Source organism: Thunnus albacares, chromosome 22 (assembly GCF_914725855.1).
Source record: "Thunnus albacares chromosome 22, fThuAlb1.1, whole genome shotgun sequence".
NCBI classification, from domain to species: domain Eukaryota; kingdom Metazoa; phylum Chordata; class Actinopteri; order Scombriformes; family Scombridae; genus Thunnus; species Thunnus albacares.
Genome location: NC_058127.1, coordinates 6,793,386 through 6,815,946, shown reverse-complemented (window position 1 = coordinate 6,815,946; position 22,561 = coordinate 6,793,386). Strand labels below are relative to the sequence as shown.

Sequence of the window (22,561 nt, the reverse complement as noted above, 5' to 3'; positions counted from 1 at the left end):
ATTAACTCTCTTGAATATTTCCCCCTCTGTCCAACACAGCACACAGCAGCTGGCGCTGAGGGCGGCGGTCAGTCCCTGGTGTCTCCCGGCTCCTGCCTGGAAGATTTCCGTGCTACACCGTTCATCGAGTGCAACGGAGCCAAGGGCACCTGCCACTACTTTGCCAATAAGTACAGCTTCTGGCTAACCACCGTGGAACCCAGCCAGGAGTTCCTCTATTCACCGGGGCAGGAGACCCTGAAGGAAGGCCAGGAGCGCATCAAAGTCAGCCGCTGCCAAGTCTGCAGCAAGTTCTTGTAGTAGGAGGAGGTGAAGGATTGAGGGAGGGAAACATCGGGAGGTGATATAGTAACACCTCAAAGAAAAGAAAGAGAGGTGTTGGAAAGAAATCTATGAAAACAAGAACATGTGACTGAAAAAGAGCCCCTCTCCTGCTTCACTGGTGGTTTCAGTATTGAGTCGAGCAACGTCAGCCCCCCCCCCTTTTTTTTTGATCCCCTTTAGGAATGAATGGCTTATTAAAAAAAAAGACGCAAAAAGAGTAGGAGGGAGGAAATGGAAAGAGAAGGGCCCTGGTGTGATTGCTCTTCTCTAGATTATCACTGACAATGGTGCTATTGTTTATGTTCTTTGTGTTTATTTTATGTCTCTTCTCATTACGGTTTTGGCGAGAGTCATTCTCGGCTACCTCGGAGAGTGCCACCCCTTCGGATAGCACTGCACCGCTTACACATCATCAGGGATGGACGTCTGCGTCAGCTGAGTCAGTTCAGAGAGCAAAATCAAATAGCAGCAACACTGAAAAGCTTGTTTTATCTTACAGGTAAATAAAATCTACAGTTAGTTACATTCTTTTTCTGAACTGATTTAACTGAAGCGGATGTTAACCTCGCCTGATTCAGATATATTTAGTGAAATGGCCACCGTAAAACGTTGCTTCTGTTGCATTTACGTTACAGTTTATGTTTTTCTTAAAAGCTGTGCCCTCAGCAGTTACTGCACTGGTGAATTTGCATGTTTTGTATGATTTGATTTGTCATTTATGAGGTTAAATTAACTCATAAATACCCTTTACTGTTTTAGATTGTGACAGTAATTTAACCTCATTCATGTATACTTCAGTTCACTTTGCAAAATGCCCCTCGATAATATGATATATGCATGATTTCATTATTGTGCCAAAACATGCAAAATTACCAGTACAGTCCTTTAACTTTACTATACATTTTACATGTTTTACACGCCTGTGATCCCTGTACATTTCACGATGTGACTCTTTGGTGCTACAAAAAACCCTGACAGTCGACTTGAAAGGCAACATGTAACATTACGCGCTTGTTAAACAGCTTGCAATGAATGAAAAAGGCAAACCAGCACTTTTCCTCAATATTGCTGAAACAAAATCTCCAAAAAAAAAAAGAAGCTAACTCCAGGGATGAATGACTTGAATGAGGCCACCCATTCATACATACATATACATATATATATATATTGCACTGATGTGAACTCCTACAATGGGTTAAAACAATAAACAAGTCAACTCAAGGGGGCACATGTCTCCATTTTCACTTTCACAGGCTTTCATTGTTATATTGTGACCAAAATACTTTTATTAAAATCCCATTAAAACACTTCATTTTCACTAGATTTTCAACAGGAAGTAATCAAACACAACACACGCTGCCTGATAGATTGTTAATTGTTGCTGTACATAGTGCTTACTGTATTTCCCAGCAAGTATGTTAGAGCAAAAGTCTAAAAATGCTGTTAGCTCCTTGTTTTATTTAGATTTTTTTTCCAGTCTCTGTGTCATTTCACTGTCCTCGGATGAAACATAGGAAGAAGTCTTATTATTTTCTGCCTCTAAATTGAGATTTTTGCAGCCTTAAGTGTGACTGCTGAATACTCTGCTGCAGAAATAGGAAAATACATGGTATGATTTATCAGAATTTATCATTTTTATACATTTAAACATATGAAAACGAGTGAAACTGGTTAATATCAGTCTTCTCTCATTATCCCTGGACAGTGAAAGCTACTGGGTGACCATTATGTAACCACTATGACCACTGTGTCTAGCACATAGCTCTGTCTCTCTGGTGGTAGCCCTGATTTTATTACTATGTCACATTTTACTTTTCTATTTTCTTTTTTTTTTTGTCTGCATATGTTGTTTTGTGATCTAGATTGTAATTATTTGACCTAAGTCACGATACTATCCCCTGGTTTTATTTACTGAGATGGGAGGGAATGGGAAGATAATGATGTGTACATTAAATATTATGACAAAAAAATGCCTTTTTAGGATTATGTTTTATATGGAAAATATATTCATTCTGATTTAGCAGACATAACAACTGTTTTTATCGTCTGTTTGGTCTTTACCCCATGTTTCAAAACCAACAAATCTTTTACGCAGCAACATACTGTAAGTGCCTGGAGTGACAGAAAAGAAATGCAGTTTTTCCTCAAAGAGGACCGATAACAAAAAATGGTAATTACATGTCTGTTAATGTAATGTGTATTTCTGTGCTCACACACTTTGAAATAAAGTTTCAAAAATAACTGGAGTTTCCTAATGCAGAATTATTTTTATTATTATACGCAAGACAATGAGAAACGTTTGAAGTGGATTCAAAGATGAAATCAATATTTTCATGGTGCCAGCAGGTGTTTCTGATGTCTTCTGTTTGTACATGTAACCCTCACTGAGAATGTTACATGTGGTTTCATGTGTTTTGTTGTGCTCAAGTTAGTGTAAAGATAATGCTTGAGATCATTAGATAGTTAGTAGTTTACTTAGCTTAACCATATTAAAAACATTAACAACTTGTAGCTTGATACCTTTTTATTTAACTACCTTTTTGTTTACAACCAAACATCTATCAAATATCAGATAAGTAATCTTAGTAAGTAAGTAACCTAATAAGTAACCTTAACCTACCTTAGTAACCTATGACATGATATCTCGTACTGTAGAAGACAATGAATGGAAGCCTGCAAAACTTTAATACCTCACAGAGAATGTGAGAATGTGATTCATTCATTCATTCATTCAAACCTTTATTTATACTGGGTAGGCCACTGAGAGCAAGCTCTCTTTTTCAAGGAAGCACTGATAACAAACAATAAACATAATCTGCAAATATAAAAAGCAAATATGAACAGATAAGCCATGTAAAATATAAGAAACAATGAAATGAATATATAAAAGCAATCAAACACGTAATATGAAACATATTAAGGCAATAAAATATATGCAAATAAAAGTTAAAGCTCATTAAAACACACATTCACACTGCTCCATGTCAGCTAAAGGCTAGCTCATCTAACTTTACTATCCTCTGCAAGTTGTTACACTTGTGTGAAGCAAAATGTTTATAAGCTCAGTGCTTACATGTTGATTTTCAAATAGTTTTGGGACCTATAGTGCGGTGTGAACTATAACTATAGTTAATTATTAGATATAAGGTAACCAGGAAGTTTGCCAAGGAGAGCATCTCATAGACATCTGAAATGTGACCCTGACAACACACTGTCTTTTTGTAAGACGTCAAAAGCCAAAAAGGTTGGAAACCACTGGTTTCAGTTTTAACAATCTTCATCTGAAAAGTAACCAAAGCTGTCAGATAAATGTAGCGGAGTAGAAAGTACAATAGTTCCCTCTGAAATATAGTGAAGTTGAAGTATAAAGTAGCATAAAATGGAAATACTCAAGTAAAGTACAAGTACCTCAAAACTGTACTTAAGTACAGTACTTTAGTAAATGTACTTTGGTGTTTCCACCACTGTTGTGAACTGAAATACAACATTTACTGAAACATTAATGTGTATCGATAGTTTAATGCTAGTACACAATACGCACCACTAGATGGCGACAAAACCCGTAAAAAGAAACTAACGTCACAACAACAACAAGCCATTTTTTTCCTAGGAAGGTGAAGTCATATCCCGCCCTACTCTGCCTCTGATTGGCTAGTATTCGTTGCCTTCGTTGATCGGGTTGGTCAGGTTTAGACATGAGGGGTAAGATTATCAGGGTAAGCCAATCAGAGGCAGAGTAGAGCGGGTCATGACTTCGCCATCCTAGGAAAAAAAAAACATCGCAGACTGCACGTAGAATTAGCTCGGAGAAAGCGAAATATATATTTTTTCGGCTGAATTGGACCATATTAACAGGTGACTAATACAACTGGCAGCCAATATATCGTGTAAAGTACAAGTTAATTGTACGTGCGCGTTTCTACAGTCGTTAAGTCACATAAATATGTGTCAGCTGGGCTACGATAGCTTTGAAGCTAACGTTAGCTCTCCTAGCTTCTCAGCTAATGTTATCATCGTTACAAACGTTAGCAGCTATTTAATGCGTCATTCTGAAACAATTTGTGAAGTTGCTCATGAAAACATGATGTGTATTGATCCAGTGTTGTTTTCCTCTTCATTATTGTGTGCTAAAGCGTGTCGTTGCAGCTACAGCTAGCTAACTATCACATACTGTAACGTTTTAACGCTTTGTCAACATAAATCTGTAGCTAAACGTTCACTAAAAATGACACTGTTTTGTTATGTCGTCTTAAAAGTAAGTGTTACTTGCAGGATTCACGCTGTCACGGGTCATTTTTGCTGTTGATTTAATGTGATACATGTGCAAGTGAAAGCAAATACTGGTAACATATAACAATAGTTGATGTAATAGCTTTAAAAAGCTTTATGCAGTTTTTCAGGGTCATTTACACTCAAAGCAAAGCGTCGATTGTACAGAAAAGGCGAAATGATGAAAGTTGAATAAAATATTACACAGGTATTAGTCTCACTAAGTTTTGAAAGTATTTTGATCTCTGTTGTCATCACTACACACTTTCATTATCGATTATTTTCACGATTAGTCTTTTGGTCTATAAAATGGTGTAAAATGTCAATCACTGTTTCCCAAAGCCCGATATGACATCCTCTAATGTCTTGTTTTGTTCTGACAAACAATCCACAACACAAAGATGTTCAGTTTAATATCAAAGAAGACTAAAGAAATCAGAAAATATTCACATTTGAGAAGCTGGAATCAGAGAATTCAATTAATAGACTACAAAACAAAATAGGGAAATGATGAACCAATAATCAAAATGGTTAGTTAATGGATTAAGCCACCAATTGTTTCAACTGTATCATGTAAGTAACCACTATGGTAAAATATCAAGATAGATCGAGGTTCTCGATTACATGCATCAACACTCACCCGTAATAACATCACTTGAGGCACTTTGTTTATTTATGTGCTGAACAAACAATTTAAAGCCAAATTTTGCTTTGGCACTATTGAATGGCTCTTGAAACCTCTTGATGTTATGTTATGCAGCAGTCTCTTGGGAAAGTTACTTTGTTCACACTGATGACTGTATACTGAAACCACTTTGTAGCCTTCTTGTGTGCGCCTAATCACCAATATCATGTTTCACTCTTACTCTACTCAATCTGACTCTAATTCACTAATTTCTTGTAAAACCTGGTCTTGAGCTACAATATCATGCGGATTTATTACACTTTACTGACAACTGAGTACATTAAAATAGTAAATTAAGTGTATATTTGTGATACTGAATCATTTTCTCCTGTTTTCCTGCTTGATCCGTAATCCAGGTACGCTGGAATTTTCTGATACCCACTCGGACATGTCCTATGTCTTCATCAACGACTCGTCGCAGACCAACGTGCCTCTGCTGCAGGCCTGCATTGATGGAGACCTGCCATTCGCCAAGAGGCTCCTCGAGACCGGATGCGACCCCAACATCCGCGACAACCGGGGCCGCACCGGCCTGCACCTAGCCGCCGCCCGGGGGAACGTAGACATATGTCGCCTCCTGCACAAGTTCGGGGCCGATCTGTTGGCGACGGATTATCAAGGGAATACGGCGCTGCATCTGTGTGGACATGTGGATACTATACAGTTCCTGGTGTCCAACGGGCTGAAGATTGATATCTGGTGAGAGATATATTGTGTCCTTTTCATTAGTGATTCATCTGCAGAATCTACATTGAAAGATATTGGTCACAGTTTCCTAAAGTCTGAGGTGACATCTCAATAGATGAGTACTAAATGCTATTGAGATGAGTAACAAACTGTATAGTGTAGTAATTTCAGTAGTAACAATTTTTTTTATTTTTACTTCATGTTTACACAAGTACTGCTGTATGCCTTCACAATACCTATTGAACTACCTGCATAGTGTATGTGTAATGTTGCATTTCTTTTCATTTCTACACAAACTCTGAATTAGTATTGAAAACAGACACATTTTCCTATTCAGTATCATATCATGCTTTGTTAATTTGCATATAATTTATTCTTATCAAACAAGAGTGAGCTTATACACAAGCTTTATTTCAACAAATTTTATTAAATGGACTGAATATTGTCCTGTAATTTACACTTCAGAAATCATACATAGAATGAATTATCACATTTTATTGCATTTCTACACAATTACATTACTTTTTTGTTTGGGGCCTTTTTAAAAGGCTTTGTCCTCATAATAATTTATTTAATTATTAATTGCCTTGGATCTGCTTTATGAATGTTGCACATCTTTCTGCTCAAGCTACTCTGTACAAGCTTTTACTTTGTGAAAAGCAAGGTCAGCAGACCACTGATCAGTTTCCAGCACATGTTGTAGTGAATCTACTACACGTGGTAGTCCTTTAAGGACAGACACATAGGAAAACATGACAACGAGTGTAGCTAGCCTACACGTGCATGGTATAATTAAGGTGTTTAGAACTGAGATGAGGTGGCCTACTTACTTTCAAACACCACAAAAGTTGTTCTTCGCTGAGCATTCTCTCTTCCTTTTTTTGGTTCCCCTTTTCCATCATATCTATTTTGCTCAGCAGCAAACCTCTCTCACAGGAACCCTCATCATTATTACAGCTTTCCTGATAGATAGATAGATAGATAGATAGATAGATAGATAGATAGATAGATAGATAGATCGTCTCATTTTAGGTGGGAGAAGGCAAAAGAAGGAAAGGTGTCATCAGTTATTCTCTCTCATTGGTACAAATATTATGTGAATTTTATTCAAGTGTAAATGCATATAAGCGATCCGTGGATTAACAGTTTACGTATCTTCCATGACCATCTCCCATGAGATATCTATATGAGAAATTACTTTCCATCTAAAATGGTTATATAGCTTCTTGAAATGAAAACTTGTCAGAATTTATGAGTAATAACTGGGTCAGTGACAAATAAGGGTTGGAATGATGTCCAAATCAAAAACATGCTCTAAACTCCTCTTAGGGACCTGGTCTAGTGCAGCCATTTAAACTGATGGCGAGTGAAGGCGTCCAGCTGCTTGTTCAGGAGACTGAGAAGGTCTGCCATCCTGCCACTCTTTTCAATCTTTTGATATTTTGCAGATGTTTTCTCCTCCTCTGTAACAACAATCCTCTCCCTCCTCACACGCTTCTGGTTGGCCGCGTCACAAACAATTGCTTCCAGGAGATCCGAAATGCTGTTAGTCAACAAAATGCTTTTCTGACAGAGCTTGTCAACAATCATTTTAAAGTTGTCATGGTCATAGCAGGCACAGGTGTTTCGGTCGGACTCTTTTGCTGGAGTACCATAAAAAGGGCAGTATCTGAGGAACTGTCTGTATGAGACTGCATGGTGTTTCAGGGCGGTTGTATTGTAGTTGGCGTGGAGGTCTTTCAGAGACTGAAGCAGCACTCTCCTTTGGTGTTTAATTTTGTTTTTTGTAACAGTGTCTTTTTTACCCGACAGCATGCAGGTATTTTCGTCCCTACAGAGAAAGCTGACTACCCTCTCCTTTTTCTCCTCTGCAATTTTCTTTTTGTCTCTCTTCTTGTTTCCCTCACTTACTTTCTGTCCTTTCTTCTCTTTGAGTTTCTCGAGTTTCCATTGCAGCTTTTTTGCCTTCATTCTTTCAAGTTCCTTCTTTTCCTTCAGCACTGCTATATGTTTGCTGGTACTTTTCCGCACTGCCCTTACAGGAGTTGATGATGCCTGTGGTCTCTCTAAACTTGGTTGCACATAGTCATGATCAGCAAGGTTTACTCTCTGGAGGGACACTAAGCTTGCCATTTACTGTTGAATTCAGTGAGGGAGGAGTAAGGTTCAAAACATCAGCAAGCACCCTTTTCTTCTCTCTGTACTGCCTTTGATACTGCCTCCACTTTTCCCTCATCTTCTCCTGTTTTTTCCTGGGCAGATCTGCAACTGGGATGTTTGTGATATTTCCCTGTCTCTTTCTGCTTTGATAGCTTAAGAGTAAAAAAGATGAATGCAATACTTCAACCTTTCAGGGGATCTACATCGCTGATTTTACTTTCACATTAAGCATTAGTGCGTGCGTGTGTGGGTCTTATGCAGTGGGCCTTTGTTTTCTTTTAGCCAGGGAATTTTCCCTTGCAGCAGGATGCGCATTAACTCACACTCTGTGGCGAGTCACTATTTCCGTACTTGTAAGAGGTATCTGTCAGGAGAAGAGGAGAGTTTATTGTTTGCATGCATACACAAGTTTCGACCTACAAACTGCTTGCTTATGTACATTATCCTATAGAAATGTGAAATTAAAAGCATCATTTACAGATTTTAAAGTTCTTTTTAGATCACATTTCAAGCTGCACATTATTATTATCATTATTATTATTAATAATAATAATGATCTAATTATTATCATTATTATTATTAATAATAATAATGATAATAAACATTTGACATTTCAAATTGAAAACAAAGTTTGCAGGCATTATTGTGGACGGCTATGTAAACACTTGACCTTGGTTTGAATATTTAAAACTACTTTTCATATTAAATTGAATATTTTATGATGATTATGATTTATTAACATTTAACTGAGGTCATACCATTTGACATGTAATCTAATCATACCTGACCATGGCCTGAAAATGCTTTATTTTGCCAAATTTTAGACTAACCTTGACTTGTGGCAGTTGGGGTCCTCATGGGTCCTTCTGTTTGACATCATATCCTGTCACATGATTGATGACATGAAAATTTTCAAAATGGTGGTTACACCACTTGACATACCAGAAGTTTGACTTGGCAGACATGATTCCCCATATTAATAAAAATATGCAGAACTGCTATGTTTCTCTACCATTATTTGGTATTAAAAAATATAATATAAAAATACCAATGTATTTCAGAGGCCATTTAGGGCTAAATTACACATTTTTTCAGCAACTTAAATTCTAGGTGCTACACTTTTATTGTTACACCATTTAGACAATTTTGCCCTTATTCTCTCAATATTCTCTCAAAACTTAATAAAATCAGGCATTTCAAGATAGGGACCCAAAGAAAAAGATATTTTAAAGTAAATTATAACATTATTCTGAAATTTTCACATTTTTAAAGTTATTCAAACCTCAAGGACAGAAAAAAAATGAGCGGCACGTCTTTCACCCAACTAACTACATAAGCAACCAGTAGTAAAGAAATCTGTTGATCACTACTTAAAATATATGTAGTCTTGCTGTAGTGTTGTAACTACATACTCACTATACAAGCAAGTAGTAGAAGCTCTACACGATTACTATTTAAAAGCCTGTGTAGTATAGCAGTAGTGTTTTGACAACTTATTCAAGTTATTTGTTCAACTTATTCTGCTTGATTACTACTGCAGAACTCTACTGGTGTGTCATGAGTAGTACTTAAACTACACATTCACTGCACAATTCTTACAAGTCACTACATAGCAACTACTACACAAAGAGGTTTTGTGTAGTGAGTTCAGTAGTGCAGTTCAGTAGTGCTTTTTAATGAGGGAAATCCAGAGATATTCAATTTACTGTCAAATCAGACCAAGAAAACCAGCAAATCCTCACATATTACTGGCTGAAACTGAGGAATGTTTGACATTTTTGCCTAAAAAATGACTAAAATGATTAATTGATTATCAAAAAGGTTTATTCTTTTCTTGTTGGTTGACTAATCAATCAATTGTCGCAGCTGTAGAGCTTTCTTGCCGCCTTAACGGAGGACGAAAATTCTTTGGTAACCATGTCTGACAACAAGTCAGGGATTGGTCAAAGAAAAATACTGAACTGAAACTAAACAGAGCTGAATTCCCATCCTTTCTGATATTTTACACGGGTAACATTTTGTCAGTTAAGGTGTGGCGTAAATATTTGGTAGATTAAACCTCACCTACGTTGATTTAGTTGAACTGTTGGCACAATAACAAGGTGTAATGATGTGTTCATGCAGCTGTTTAGGCGATGACACCGACAATACTTAACCCTCTGGAACTGAACCTAGCTTCAACGCTATGCTGGACCGTGTTCTACAAAACATGAAATAACTTTGGAACTGTTCATGATATCGTCGAGCTTTGTTTTTGTCTGAACCGTGAGAATCTCAGCTTTCCGAGGCACCTTGTACGGCGCCTTTATGACCATCAGCGCCGATTTACGGTGTAATTACGCGATAACAGGAACAGAAGCTTGCTGGCTTACAGGCTTCACTTGAGTCACCGTGTGCACTCACTTTGCAAAAAGTAAACAACTGCAGTCTTCCATATATCATCAGATTAGGTCGTCCATTTTCCAATGATATATAACACTTTGATATTTACTCCCAAAGGCCTATTCCTAAGAAGGAGGTACGCTACCTGGAATTTCCCAGGCAACGACAAAGAGGTGAACTCACGTTTTGAAACAGCGGTGCTCAGAGGCTCCCAAACACTATTGATTTCCAAAAGAATGGGTATTTTGCGTTATTTTTAGTATTTAAAAAAAATTTTTTGGGCCTGGTGGCGGTTCTTGTTGGCCTGGTGGCCCACCAGGCCTGTAGGGATACACTGATGTGTCATCACAACTCTAAGCATATTTAGCACATGTGCGTCACCTCTGCATGAAGTGACTGCAATGTCATAGTACCACATAAATGCAGCTCTAGCCACAATCCCAGCAACAGCAGGGTATGGAACTTCAGTACCACGTACCGAGTATCCAAAACTGTCAGATATTGAAAGCTGGTAGTGCACATCTGGTCATATCCAGCTATCCATGGCAACATGATGAGCCTCACCCCAAGTTCGGGTCATCCTGGCTAGCTCGTCATGTTTGGTCTTCTAGATTTTCTTTTGCCATGAACGAGTTCTTCTCAAGGCTCAGTCTTTGGGATTTGATCCGCCTCCCTTTTGAAGCACATGGCCCAGCTATCAGCCTTATTTCAGTGTTAATGTTGCGTTTGGTTTTTCTGTACAACTCCAGGTTTGTGATGTTATGATTGTATAACTAAACTAAACTAAAAGCTTTAGAACCATACATTAGCATGTATTTAATGTTGCTCTACTATAGATGAACCTTTGTTTTTAGGGTGTATTGCTTGACTTCCAGATGTAGTGGAGAACACATCCTGGACTTTCCTAAATCTTACCTTAATGTCCCTCCGTGTCCTGCTGCCTAAATAAGCGGTCTTTCTTAGAGCTGCAACTAATGATTATTTTCATTATCGATTGATCTGCCAAATTTCTTGTTTTGTTCCAACCAACAATCCACAACCCAAAGATATTTAGTTTACTATCATAGAAGACTAAGGAAACCAGAAAATATTCACATTTAAGAAGCTGGAATCAGCGAAAACAGTTGGTGATTAATTTTATTTATTTGCGATTAATCAGTCAGTCGACTGATTAACTGACTAATCTTTGCAACTTTATATCAAACTTCTGATTAACATTCTAAAATCCAAAGATATTCATTTTACAGTCATGTATGACACAAAAAAGCTTCAAATCCTCACATTTGAGAAGCCGATACCAACAAATATCTGCCATTCTTGCTTTAAAAAAAACCCCGCCGGACCTACTGACGCTTCTGAAACCCTTGAAACCACCTACACGTTTAAGCTCATGGAAAATATAAATGACTGTTAGGTTAGATCAGTTTCAGTGTTCTACCTCGCATGATTGTTTAGTCATTGTAGGAACTTTGGTTGTGGTTGTGTATTATTTATTGCAGTTGTTGGGTTATTTAAAGAGCTTCTGCATTCACACACCTAGGTCTGGGCAGGAAGGAGGATTTTTTCAACAGTCATTTTCTGCTGTAAAGTCTCCTTTTTTAATTTTATTTCAGTATGAATTATCCGAATCTCGAAGAAGTTGATTTTCGTGTCGTGCCATCAAAGCTGTCCTCACATTTGAGAAGCTGCAACCAACAAATATTTGGCATTTTTGCTTTAAAAACAACTATTCAATCATCAAAATAGCTGCTGTTGGTCAACTGATAGACCGATAGACTAATTGTTAAAGCTCTAGTCCACTGTTTTAAGTGCCTCGCCATTAAATCTGGTGCAAAAGGTGTGTCTGAGGTTTGTGTCAAAGTTGAAACTCACATCCTTGAGTGGCTAAAGATAGTACATTAATATTCTTTACACAGAATAAACACGATTTATCAACACTTGGCAGTTCACAAAGTGTGTTATTTCCCATTTAAGATCATTATCTTAACTATCTAGTGCATACAGTTGTGGACCAAACCACAAAATAATCACAAATAACCTCTGAGCTTACATGAAGTTTCACAGCTCAGAGGAAACTACAAACGCAGAGAATAGTTATCTTAGCCTGGGTTTCATATCTTGCATGATTATCTAGTCATTCTTCTCCTGTAAAGTCTCCTTTTTAATTGTATTTCAGTACGAATGATCCGAATCTTGAAGAAGTTCATTTTATTGAGCAGTTAAAATACATATTCTTGTCTGTGTATCTTTGTGTACAGTGTCAAGATGTGTATATGTGGCTGCTGAAGTCCAGTTTTTAAAACATGATAATCTGTGAATTTTGTTTCCCCGAAGCACAGTTCCTTTGACTCTCGATTCTAACGGCGCCAGTGTTTGTTATCCCTCCTCCGTAACAGTAACCACAATGGGTCGACGCCTCTGGTGCTGGCGAAGAGACGCGGCGTCAACAAGGACGCCATTCGTCTTCTGGAGGGACTGGAGGAGCAGGAGGTGAAAGGCTTCAACAGAGGGCCACACTCCAAACTGGAAACTATGCAGATGGCTGACAGTGAGAGGTAAGCAGTGTGAGGAGAGGACTGGGCGGGGTTGGGTGGCGTAATCTGTGAGAAAGAATGACAAACAGGTTAGATAGATGAATAAGGCTACAGGCTTTAAAACTATTTGAAACTGACTCACAATCCAAAAGTGTCATTCAGTGGTTTTATGATCAAAAGGATTGTTTGTTTTCATACTCTCTTGTGTGTTTTGTGAGGACAGCGATAAGCACAAGAGCAAACACGCTTCACTGCTGATAAGCTGTGAGAGTTCATTCAGGCACAAAAAAAAAACCAACAAGGAGGAAAAGTTGGCACTAAATTTTGTGCTACCATGACTTTTCCATTGCACTTTGTGTTAAGTGAGGTAAACATTACTTGCTAAACATGAGCATGTTAACTCAAAGTCTAACTCATTATTTGAGGAAAACCCCTGCTAATTAGGCATAACAATAGAAAGTTTAAAGTGCAATATAATCAGTAATTATAAAAAATTATAAAAAGCAGGTTATAATAGTACAGACCGGGTGGGCCACCAGGTCAACAAGAACCCCTGGCAGGCCAAAAAAAAATTCTCAGTGAGTCAGCCTCTGTGTCGTTGCCCGGTAAACTCTCGGTAGTGCAACTCCTTTTAAGGAGGACACTATATAAGGCAAAGCAGTCAACCTAGGGTAAACACTGAAAAGGAAATGGGTGGAGGGTTGTGTGATAGTTGTGTAAAACAAAAAAACAATACAGGTGGGAGCAGATAAGGGACTGGAAATCAGAGGCTGAAGAGATGCAAATTGTTGCATTTGACTGGGAACTCATTTGACTGGGAACTCATTTGACATTATTGTCAGTCTGTTCTGGGAATACATGCTGGATTAAGAAGATGGACTAGAGGACAAAAGCTGATGCAGAAGAAGCCCAGTCTAGGCCTAAACTATAAATACAACAGTACATGTTCAGTATGAGCTGGAGTTTGCCAAAAAATAAATACTACAGCTCTTCAACAATCAAGCAAAGTGTGCTAGTTTTGTTTACCAGCAGCTGAATATGTTGACAGAGTTTACATCTATCTATCTATAGTATAATAATGAATTTTCTGTTTTTGTGTTCTTAAGTACTGAATAAGGTAAATAAATCTGTCTAAATCCAGGTTTTTCTGTTTGTTTTTGCAGAGGTAAATGTGACAATTAATCATGACATTGATATTAGGTGACATCACCAGCCCTGCATCAGGCTGTCTGGAGTTAAATGAACTCCTTTATGAGGCAGATTTTATCTGTTGACCCCTTTTTAACAGTTGTTCTTTTGTCTGTCAGTGCGATGGAGAGCCACTCCTTACTCAACCCCAACCTGCAGAGCAGCGAGGGCGTCCTGTCCAGCTTCAGGACCACCTGGCAGGAGTTTGTGGAGGACCTGGGCTTCTGGAGGGTCCTGCTGCTACTGGTGGTCATCGCCCTCCTCTCCCTGGGCATCGCCTACTACGTCAGCGGGGTCCTGCCTTTCTCCACCAGCCAGCTGGAGCTGGTGCACTGAGGAAAGGATAGGAACGAGAGAGAAAGTAGTGAAGGAGGAGCTTTCGGCTGTTTACACTACAACAGAAATTCAGATTTTTGTTTTATTTGCAGCCTAGAGTTTGTCCTTTTCTTGATTGCCTAAACAGGGAAACATCAGATTGTATTGTTAGTAAAAAAAATGTATTTCTAATAAGCAGCGATCCAAAAGAACAAAACACACTTCCTCAGTTTAAAAAAAAAAACAGTTACATAAAAAAACCAACTTGCAAGTGTGATGGGTTGTGAGGTGATTGACAGGACGACCCGGGCAGTTTCTTCTTCTGATTCATTGACTCATAAAGAAAATTACGTTGGTCTTGTTTCCATATTGTGTAACATATCCCCTTTAAAATGAGATCACAGTTCAAGATGCTTTTGAAAATGACGAATGATGCACTTGTTTAGTTTATAAGGACGTTTCATTGTATAACATCTTTTTTTTTTCCATTTCATTCATACCGTATGATCTGTTACAAGCTGTACATTGCCAACGTTTTGTATCTTATTTTTCTCGTTTGTCTGATCTCTCGATTGTGTTATTTATCAAACATATTCTGTATTAATTTCCTCGCATACTGTATGTTTTATTGACATCCTGCACCCTCGCCGTCTACCCTGCATCTTATCTTATTCTGACCGTTTTGTTTTGAAAGTCGATGGATGCAGGAACGTCGTATCTTCTGCGTACGTACAGATCGGAGAAGCACCTTGACTGTGTGCCTTTTTTTGAGAGAAAGCTTCATGTTTCACAGAAGTTCGTTAAGACATTCCCGCCAGAGGCATGCAGCTTTGTTGCATTAAAATCTACCGTGTCATTGTAAACTTCATATTTAGGCTCAATGCTTACAAACTGTAGGATAATGGCAGCAGATTCATGATTATTACTTGTTTTGTTGTATTTTCATTTTTATCTCAATGTCCTTGTAAACCATGTATATTTTAGTAGTTGTAGGTTTTCCACCGTTGATTTTCTGTGTACAATAACAATAAAATTCTAATTTAATGTGGAAAATGAATAAAATCATGTGTATGTATGATTCTAATCAACAAGACGACTACTTATAGTGTTAAAACAGAGCGCATCACTTCTTCTCCTGAACCAACTTTTAATTCTCCCTGCTGTTCAGAGTATTCAAAGTTTATCCCACAATTCACCAGGATCTCTTGTGCAACATCAGTCCAGCTGTTGGCCGTAAAGCGATAATCAACAGATATGAAAAAGTTGGAAGTTTATGACATGTTAGGTTCAGTTTGAATATTATTATTAATGTCCAAACACTAAACAGTTATGGCAGAACGTCCACAGACGGTTATCACTTAATATTAGAGCTCAGTTCTTGATGAGTTTGACTCCATATTTAGAGACATTTGAAGTAACGGGTAGAAAATAAAGATGTGAAACCAACACAGCAATACAGTGATGTAAAAATACTCCATTACAAGTAAAAGTCTCTACTGAAGTAAAAGTACATAAGTATTATGAGCTTGATGTAGTTAAAGTATTGCAGTAAAAGTAGTGGTTTGGTCCCTGATATATTATTATATATGACATCATTAGATTATTAATAGTGAAGCATCAATGTTAGAGCAGCATGTTACTGTTGTAGCTGCTGGAGGTGGAGTTAGTTTCTCCGCACTCCGCCCTCCGCACTCCGCCCCCGCGACTGTCCCATCAAACACTCATAGACCGAACCACGCGCTGACCATTTCGCTCCTGGCGCACCAGAAGTAGACTGTCAATGGCACCGCTGCGCTATCTTTTTTGTCTTCTTTATTCTGTCAGCTCTGTTTTCGGAGAATATCAGCAGGTGATTTTAGGAGACGCGGTGACATTTACCGCGACTGGAAAATGTGCGAAAGGAAAAGAAGCCAGACTGGAGTACCGGGTGGACGAGCGCATCACTCGGCCAGTGGCTGTTCTTCAGCAAGGTGTATGGCTAGGCCTACTATCCGACTATTACAAAGACAGGGTTATTAGTCGGAACTCTTGCGTCGTCTTCAACCGCACATTTTACACTGACACCGGATCGTATGAGTTAACCTGCGGCGAGGATATTAAAATTATCCAGCTGGTTGTTGTTTTAGCCTCTAAAGCATCCGTGACTGAGGGGGAAACGGCCACACTTCAGTGCTATTACATAGGTCAATATGTGAGGTGGGAAAGAAACGGAGAGCTTGTGTTGGAGCTGAATTGCTCCTCCGGGAGGATCAGATATGGGACTGGCTTTGAGGGAAGAGCGTCGGTGTCATCTGACTGCAAACAAGGAGATTTCTCGCTGATTTTGGAGAAGGCAGAGATGGAGGATAGGGGTGACTACTTCTGCTATGGGCAGAGCAACGGGGAGAAAGAGAGGGGAAATCCCGCTGCTGTGAGGTTAACTACCAACCCTGAACAGACCACCCCCTTCCTGAATGTAAGTCCTATCTCACTCTTTGTTTATTAAAGCGTTTTTAATCGATGGATTTAAATAAATTAATTAAGGAGGAAATTCAGGTCAATTTTGGGTTATGATCCATAACCGTTATGGTCCATTTTAAGAGGGTTTTACCTCTCAAAAACCCATTACACCGTGCAACCATTAATTATCACCATGTTACCACTAAATCTGAGGCATATTTACCTGAATACTGTTTGGAATACAAATCCGTGCAAAAAAAAAAAAAAAAAAAAAAAATCACTTGAAGACAAAATTCTTATAATTTCCTTAAATAAAACATTAAATAAACCCAAATACTGTTCGAAGGTAAAAGTAGAATCATTTAAAATGTCATTTGTACCCAAAAATACTTCATCCAACTAATGTAATAATCAAATTGATTCCTAAAAGAAGATGTTTTATTTAAATGATGCTATTGTAAGTTTAACTGAAGTCGCTTCTGTTTCCTCTTTCACTCTCTTCTCACACTTGTAGACGACACAGAGCTTGACTGGAGAGGAAACGGAAACTTGGACCAATGAGTCTGTGATCGCTTGGCTTGCAGTTGCTATCGTGGTTGCTCTTGTGGTTGGTATTGTGGTTGGTATTGGGCTTGGCTGGCTCCTGACGTCCAGTGCCTCACCAGGACCCCCTGCTCGAGGAGATCTAGATGTGGCTTTGAGACCCCTGAACAGTCAGTCTGCTAGTCCTGCTCAGGCCAATGGGTGAGACATCCAAATGTAAGTTAGAAATAAGTGCTGGTATTTACCTGCACTATTACCTGCTAATTTTTTTTAAAGCATTACTTCTTCAAATTTAAATAATAAAGTCTTATTACCTGTTTTTTTCTACGCTGCTAATGCACTATACCTAGCAGGGTCATGAATTAATATCACCTGTGCTTGTCAAAGGTCTGATTGCTGCTTCCTGTTGCTGCTTTGTGTTTTCTCCAGCTGTTATTGTTGTTACATTTTACTGTCTTATGTTGTTTTTATGACTGTTTTGTTTTGGCAACACTTTCTGATAGATAACAGAAACCTTTTTTTTTTTTTTTTATCTTTTCAGGTCTTTAGGCTAATTGATCAGAGGATCCCTCCAATGGACTGTTGGACCGTCCATCTTCTAAGATCGAGAGGGAATCTGCACCAAAATCTATTTATAAACAACTGCAGACTTGATGGATACATTAAGTGATCCATGTTAAAAATGATCAAGATTTTTTTTTAGAAATTGAGAAGTTCTTTTGATTTTTATGTATTTGTTGTGTTTTTGTAGTTTGTGCAGTCAGGTGAGGGGCAAATTTCCATATACTGCGGAAGGGGTCGAGGTCAGTGGGGGAGACCAGGGACCATTGTAACACTCTTTGCGATTTTCCCCTTAAATCAAAAACCATTTACACTGGAACAGTCCTGGAATAGTTGTAAAAAGGCGTTACAACCGCCCCAATATCACCAGCCATGTTTTCACCACATGTGAACTAGTTTCACTGCTAGATTGACTCATGTTAGCCATTTCTATTTTTATCTTATGATCTTAGGACAGCAGTAAAAAAAAATACATCTCATAGAAAAGTTGCATTTCCTCTGCAACAAAGTTTGCACTGCTACATGAAGCCACAGCGTCCGCACAATGCAACAGTATGAGTCAGGCGACCAGGGTGTATTGTGCAAGATTTTGCATATTAATCTCTGAAGAAAACATTGATGATCCACAAAATCCACAGTCCTCCTTCTGTACAAAAGTGACAGTATTTTTAGTGCCAAATTCCCTCTTTTTGTTACAAAGTTTGAGTTTGATTGACATAGTTTATCAATATTTTAAGCATTATTCAATTGCTGTGTTAAGTTTGACATCGTTGATAAAATCAGCAGAAACACACATGGTTCAGAGAAGTCTATTCTCAGTGCAACCCGTTTTCCACCAAAATACCAAGGATTCAAGGATTTCAAGGATTCAAGGAAGTTTATTGTCATTCCAGAAAATGTTGATACATGAAAGTAACAAAATTAGGTCCTCATTCAGAAATAACAATAATAAAACAATAAAACTGCTGCAAGATGGCGGCAGGTAGAGCAGAGTGTCTCTGTAACATCTGTCCAGGGTCTACAGATGGAAAATAGCCTCTTGGTTAACTCTGGCATATTTACAGCAATGTTTATTAATGTGGACTGTCTCTGTGAAATAGCCTAAACCAACAAATACATAAAAATAAAATCAATACTAAAACAATAAAATAAGAAGTTCCACACTATAGCCAGATTATAATAAATAGTCAATAAATATGAATAAGTGTGATCAGATAAGGGAGATAAACAGCTTTGTTTTCCGCCAGCTGGCATGCAGTCATTCCTGTTTAACAACCTGTCAGTCCCAGATAGGGCGAATATAACGGGGCTGAAATGTGGGCAGAGTTGCCGCAGAACTGTTTCTGTGGCAATAGTTCGCAATATATTGTGTATATATATTGGGGAGGGGCGGGACATGAACAACGCAACAGGTTTTTCTTGCTTTCCACAGTTGGTCCAACTTTCAGAGTTCAGGAGAGCTGAGTATTTGCCTGAATCTCTCTCATGCATCTATTCATCTAATGTGGTCAACGGGTGTGTCTTAGTTTGGCAGCCAAGATGCAAAAGAAGCAACCTTCGCGAAGACACAGACACATCCAGTATTTTTCCACAGTGAATTTTATCTGTCCAAGGTGTTAATGTTACACATAAACTCTTTGTTGTACAGTCCACCTGTTTATTGTGCTGCAGAACTTGTTGAAGTAAACCCGTCTGCTCTTTGCTTTGCTCATGTTTATATATATATATATTAAAATACTTTTCAAAAGTGATTAGGTTTTCTATAAGCTTATTTATGGCTGTTTGTCGTTTTTATTTTATTTAGTGTTTCCATATTTACTTCAAGCTACAGACTATTATGTTGCATATTTTTAGTTCCAGTTTTTAATTGGTTTAATCTAATTATTGATTCTTCTACAAGCACGACGAGAAGTGAGACCAACCCAGCGTCACACAACATGATCGGAACCGGTTCACCTGGTTCAAGGCCATGATTTTATTTCTGATATGTTTTGGCAAATATATATTTTAAAATACATTTTAAAAGTTAATCATTATTTTTACATTAATGAGTTGCTGCAGAAATCACAGTTTTTCATCTATTTTGTTCAATAAGTGATTCATAGAAAAACAAAATTATGTTTCCACATTCAACCACTGTAAAAACAGCCTGGTCGCTAGAATAAAACGTTGGCACTGTACGTTTCTGCACAGAAACGTTGAATATCTACGTTTCAACACGTGAAATACGTAGCGTATTAACATTTCAAAATGTATCATATCAACATTTCTACAAAACGTAGCATATTAACATTTCAACAATACGTATCATATCAAAATGTCAACAAAACGTATTATATCAACATTTCCTAAATACGTATGATCTCAATATTTCTAAAGTGACGTAGTTTACATGTGATCCATATGAGTTGATCTTCCCTACATAGGAGGCGAAGGGGCCGGTGGATGGTTAGTAAGTTTCTTGGCAGCAAGTTGGCGAGAAAACCGGCTTTTTTTAGTGAGACATCGGCCGTTTTTATTTTATTTTTTATTTTTTGTTTTTACTTTAATCCACACCATGATCTTTCCCTAACCCTAACCAAAGTGGTCTTTGTGCCTAAACCTAACCAGACCTTAACCACAGCGTCGTCACACCATAAAACATCATTATTCAACGGGTAGAAATGTTAATATGCTACGTTTGTAGAAATGTTGATATGATACGTAATTCACGTGTTGAAATGTATATATTCAACGTTTCTGTGGTTTGCAGAAACGTTCAATGCCAAGGTTTTCTTCTGGCGACTGGGTTGGTAAAAATCTCATGACTTCACAATAGTAACAATCATTGTTTCATCAGTCGTAACCATTTAAAACACTCTCAACAACTATTTGAGTTAAAGGGCGCCATTTACTTTCGAACCAGCAGTCCACCAGAAGTCCAATCTCGAAACCCACATCTGTCGAAGGTCTTCCATCACTGTGTCCAGATGTTCTGCGGGATTTCAGCCACCAACCAAACCAACCGGCTGAAAGTGCAAAAACCACAAACATCACAGCGGCTGTTATGAGGACAGTGGTCCAAATCCCCGTCGCTTTTTCTCCAGTGTCGCTCTGTGGCGGCTGTAGCGAGCGAAAAGACAAAAAAGGAAATGCAAGAATTTAGTTAAATTCACACATTATTACACCACGAGTTTACGTGAAGCTATACGTGCTATTTTGAGATGATGTGTTTGTACTCACAGATGCAGTCAGCGGTGTGAAGGCGATCTGACCAGAGTTCTTCTCTTTGAACTTCAGCCTAACAGCAGCAGGGTCTCACGCATCAAATATAAATACTCAAGTAAAGTACAAGTACCTCAAAATTGTACTTAAGTACAGTACTTGAGTAAATGGACTTAATTACTTTCCACCACTGCTGATAAATATTGCCTGCTATTGAGTGTTGAAAGTGTCTGTTAATGAATGGAAAGTGTTTACCCCAGATTTGATCTGTCCATCCAGTCTGGGGGACAGCTGTTTATCTGGTCATGTGAGAGGAGTATGAGTATTTTGCCACAGCCATATTGGTATGTAAACAAAAGCTGTTGGAACTACTACTGCAGCACCAGGTTGTTTCTGAACTACTGAGGGAGAAAGCACTGCAGCAGAATCAGGTATTTATTGATATCTATAAAACAGTAGACATGTGTGCGTCTGACAGGTAGAGTGGAGATTAAATGAAATTGCTTACATTGTAACTACAGGTTAAGTCTGTTGTTCTTCTGATATAGTTCCTGTTTTTTTTTCCTCTGCTGTATGCGGAGACATACCACATAAAGCTGCCTCACACGTGAAGCAGAGGAATTTGAACTGAGAGACACAGTGGAAGCTGAGCTGGACCAACCAAATCTGCAAGGAGGTTTTTTTTTTCAACAGCAGGAGACATTGGGAACTGTCAAAGGTCTCAGCTACTGCCTCGAAAATGTCTGAACATGAACTTTTTTTTTTAATCATTGTTATTGTCAACAGGGTTTTGAAGCATAGTCAACTCAGCTATTTTATAGTTTGGTAATGGCTTTTCCAAGGTTCAGACATTTGCGCCTCATCTTAATGAGGACATTGTTTATACATGAAAGACAATCTTATTTAGACACATTTATTTTCCAATTTAGTTTCAAGATGTTATCTGCTTGTTTAAAAAAGGCAACCCTGCTGAAGGCAAAGAATGTGTGCTCTCAAGTGTTTTTGGCAGTGAGATTCTCACAGAATCTCATCTGTGAGATGAGTCACTGTTGGAAACACACATACACACACACACACACACAGAGAAACTGGAGTCAGGTCAACTTCCTTCTCACCGAGGCTTAAGGTCTGAGGCTGTGCAATGCAAAGGCATTTTCACTACCACTAGTAACAAAGATTAGCCTGCCAACCCCCAAGGCCTTAATCATGACCTTGTTTGGTGTGAATCCCTGAATTTGAAATTTAAGGTCATCTTTGAAGGTACAGATAA

General features: G+C 38.3%; 3 protein-coding genes across 7 annotated transcripts in view; all 3 read left to right on the top strand.

The window, feature by feature from the left end:
- Positions 1 to 2,565, top strand: part of col4a6 (collagen, type IV, alpha 6) — a 133,837-nt gene extending 131,272 nt beyond the window's left edge. For all 5 annotated transcript variants that reach the window (XM_044341335.1, XM_044341333.1, XM_044341332.1 and 2 more), the window contains one exon: positions 40 to 2,565. In XM_044341335.1, the coding sequence (XP_044197270.1) occupies positions 40 to 300 (261 nt within the window). In that variant the 3' untranslated portion in view covers positions 301 to 2,565. The remainder of the gene's footprint in view (positions 1 to 39) is intronic.
- A 1,502-nt stretch (positions 2,566 to 4,067) lies between these two features.
- ankrd46b (ankyrin repeat domain 46b) lies at positions 4,068 to 15,591 on the top strand. Its single transcript, XM_044341530.1, has 4 exons — positions 4,068 to 4,179; positions 5,635 to 5,977; positions 12,904 to 13,062; positions 14,349 to 15,591. Exons 2-4 carry the CDS (start codon positions 5,667 to 5,669, stop codon positions 14,563 to 14,565), a joined length of 687 nt encoding a protein of 228 aa, XP_044197465.1. The 5' UTR covers positions 4,068 to 4,179; positions 5,635 to 5,666; the 3' UTR covers positions 14,566 to 15,591.
- A 678-nt stretch (positions 15,592 to 16,269) lies between these two features.
- On the top strand, positions 16,270 to 17,986 carry LOC122973795. The gene is made up of 2 exons (XM_044341533.1): positions 16,270 to 16,999; positions 17,498 to 17,986. The coding sequence occupies exons 1-2, from the start codon at positions 16,325 to 16,327 to the stop codon at positions 17,729 to 17,731; spliced, it is 909 nt and encodes a 302-aa protein (XP_044197468.1). The 5' UTR covers positions 16,270 to 16,324; the 3' UTR covers positions 17,732 to 17,986.
- The last annotated feature ends 4,575 nt before the right edge of the window (positions 17,987 to 22,561 follow it).

What these genes read in the sequence shown, in the direction of transcription:
- LOC122973795 (XM_044341533.1), top strand. Translation starts at nt 16,325, where the DNA reads ATGGCACCGCTGCGCTATCTTTTTTGTCTTCTTTATTCTGTCAGCTCT. An exon ending in AGACCACCCCCTTCCTGAAT is followed by an intron (nt 17,000 to 17,497) that starts GTAAGTCCTATC and finishes TCACACTTGTAG; the next exon opens with ACGACACAGAGCTTGACTGG.
- ankrd46b (XM_044341530.1), top strand. Translation starts at nt 5,667, where the DNA reads ATGTCCTATGTCTTCATCAACGACTCGTCGCAGACCAACGTGCCTCTG. An exon ending in GGGCTGAAGATTGATATCTG is followed by an intron (nt 5,978 to 12,903) that starts GTGAGAGATATA and finishes CCTCCGTAACAG; the next exon opens with TAACCACAATGGGTCGACGC. An exon ending in CAGATGGCTGACAGTGAGAG is followed by an intron (nt 13,063 to 14,348) that starts GTAAGCAGTGTG and finishes TTTGTCTGTCAG; the next exon opens with TGCGATGGAGAGCCACTCCT.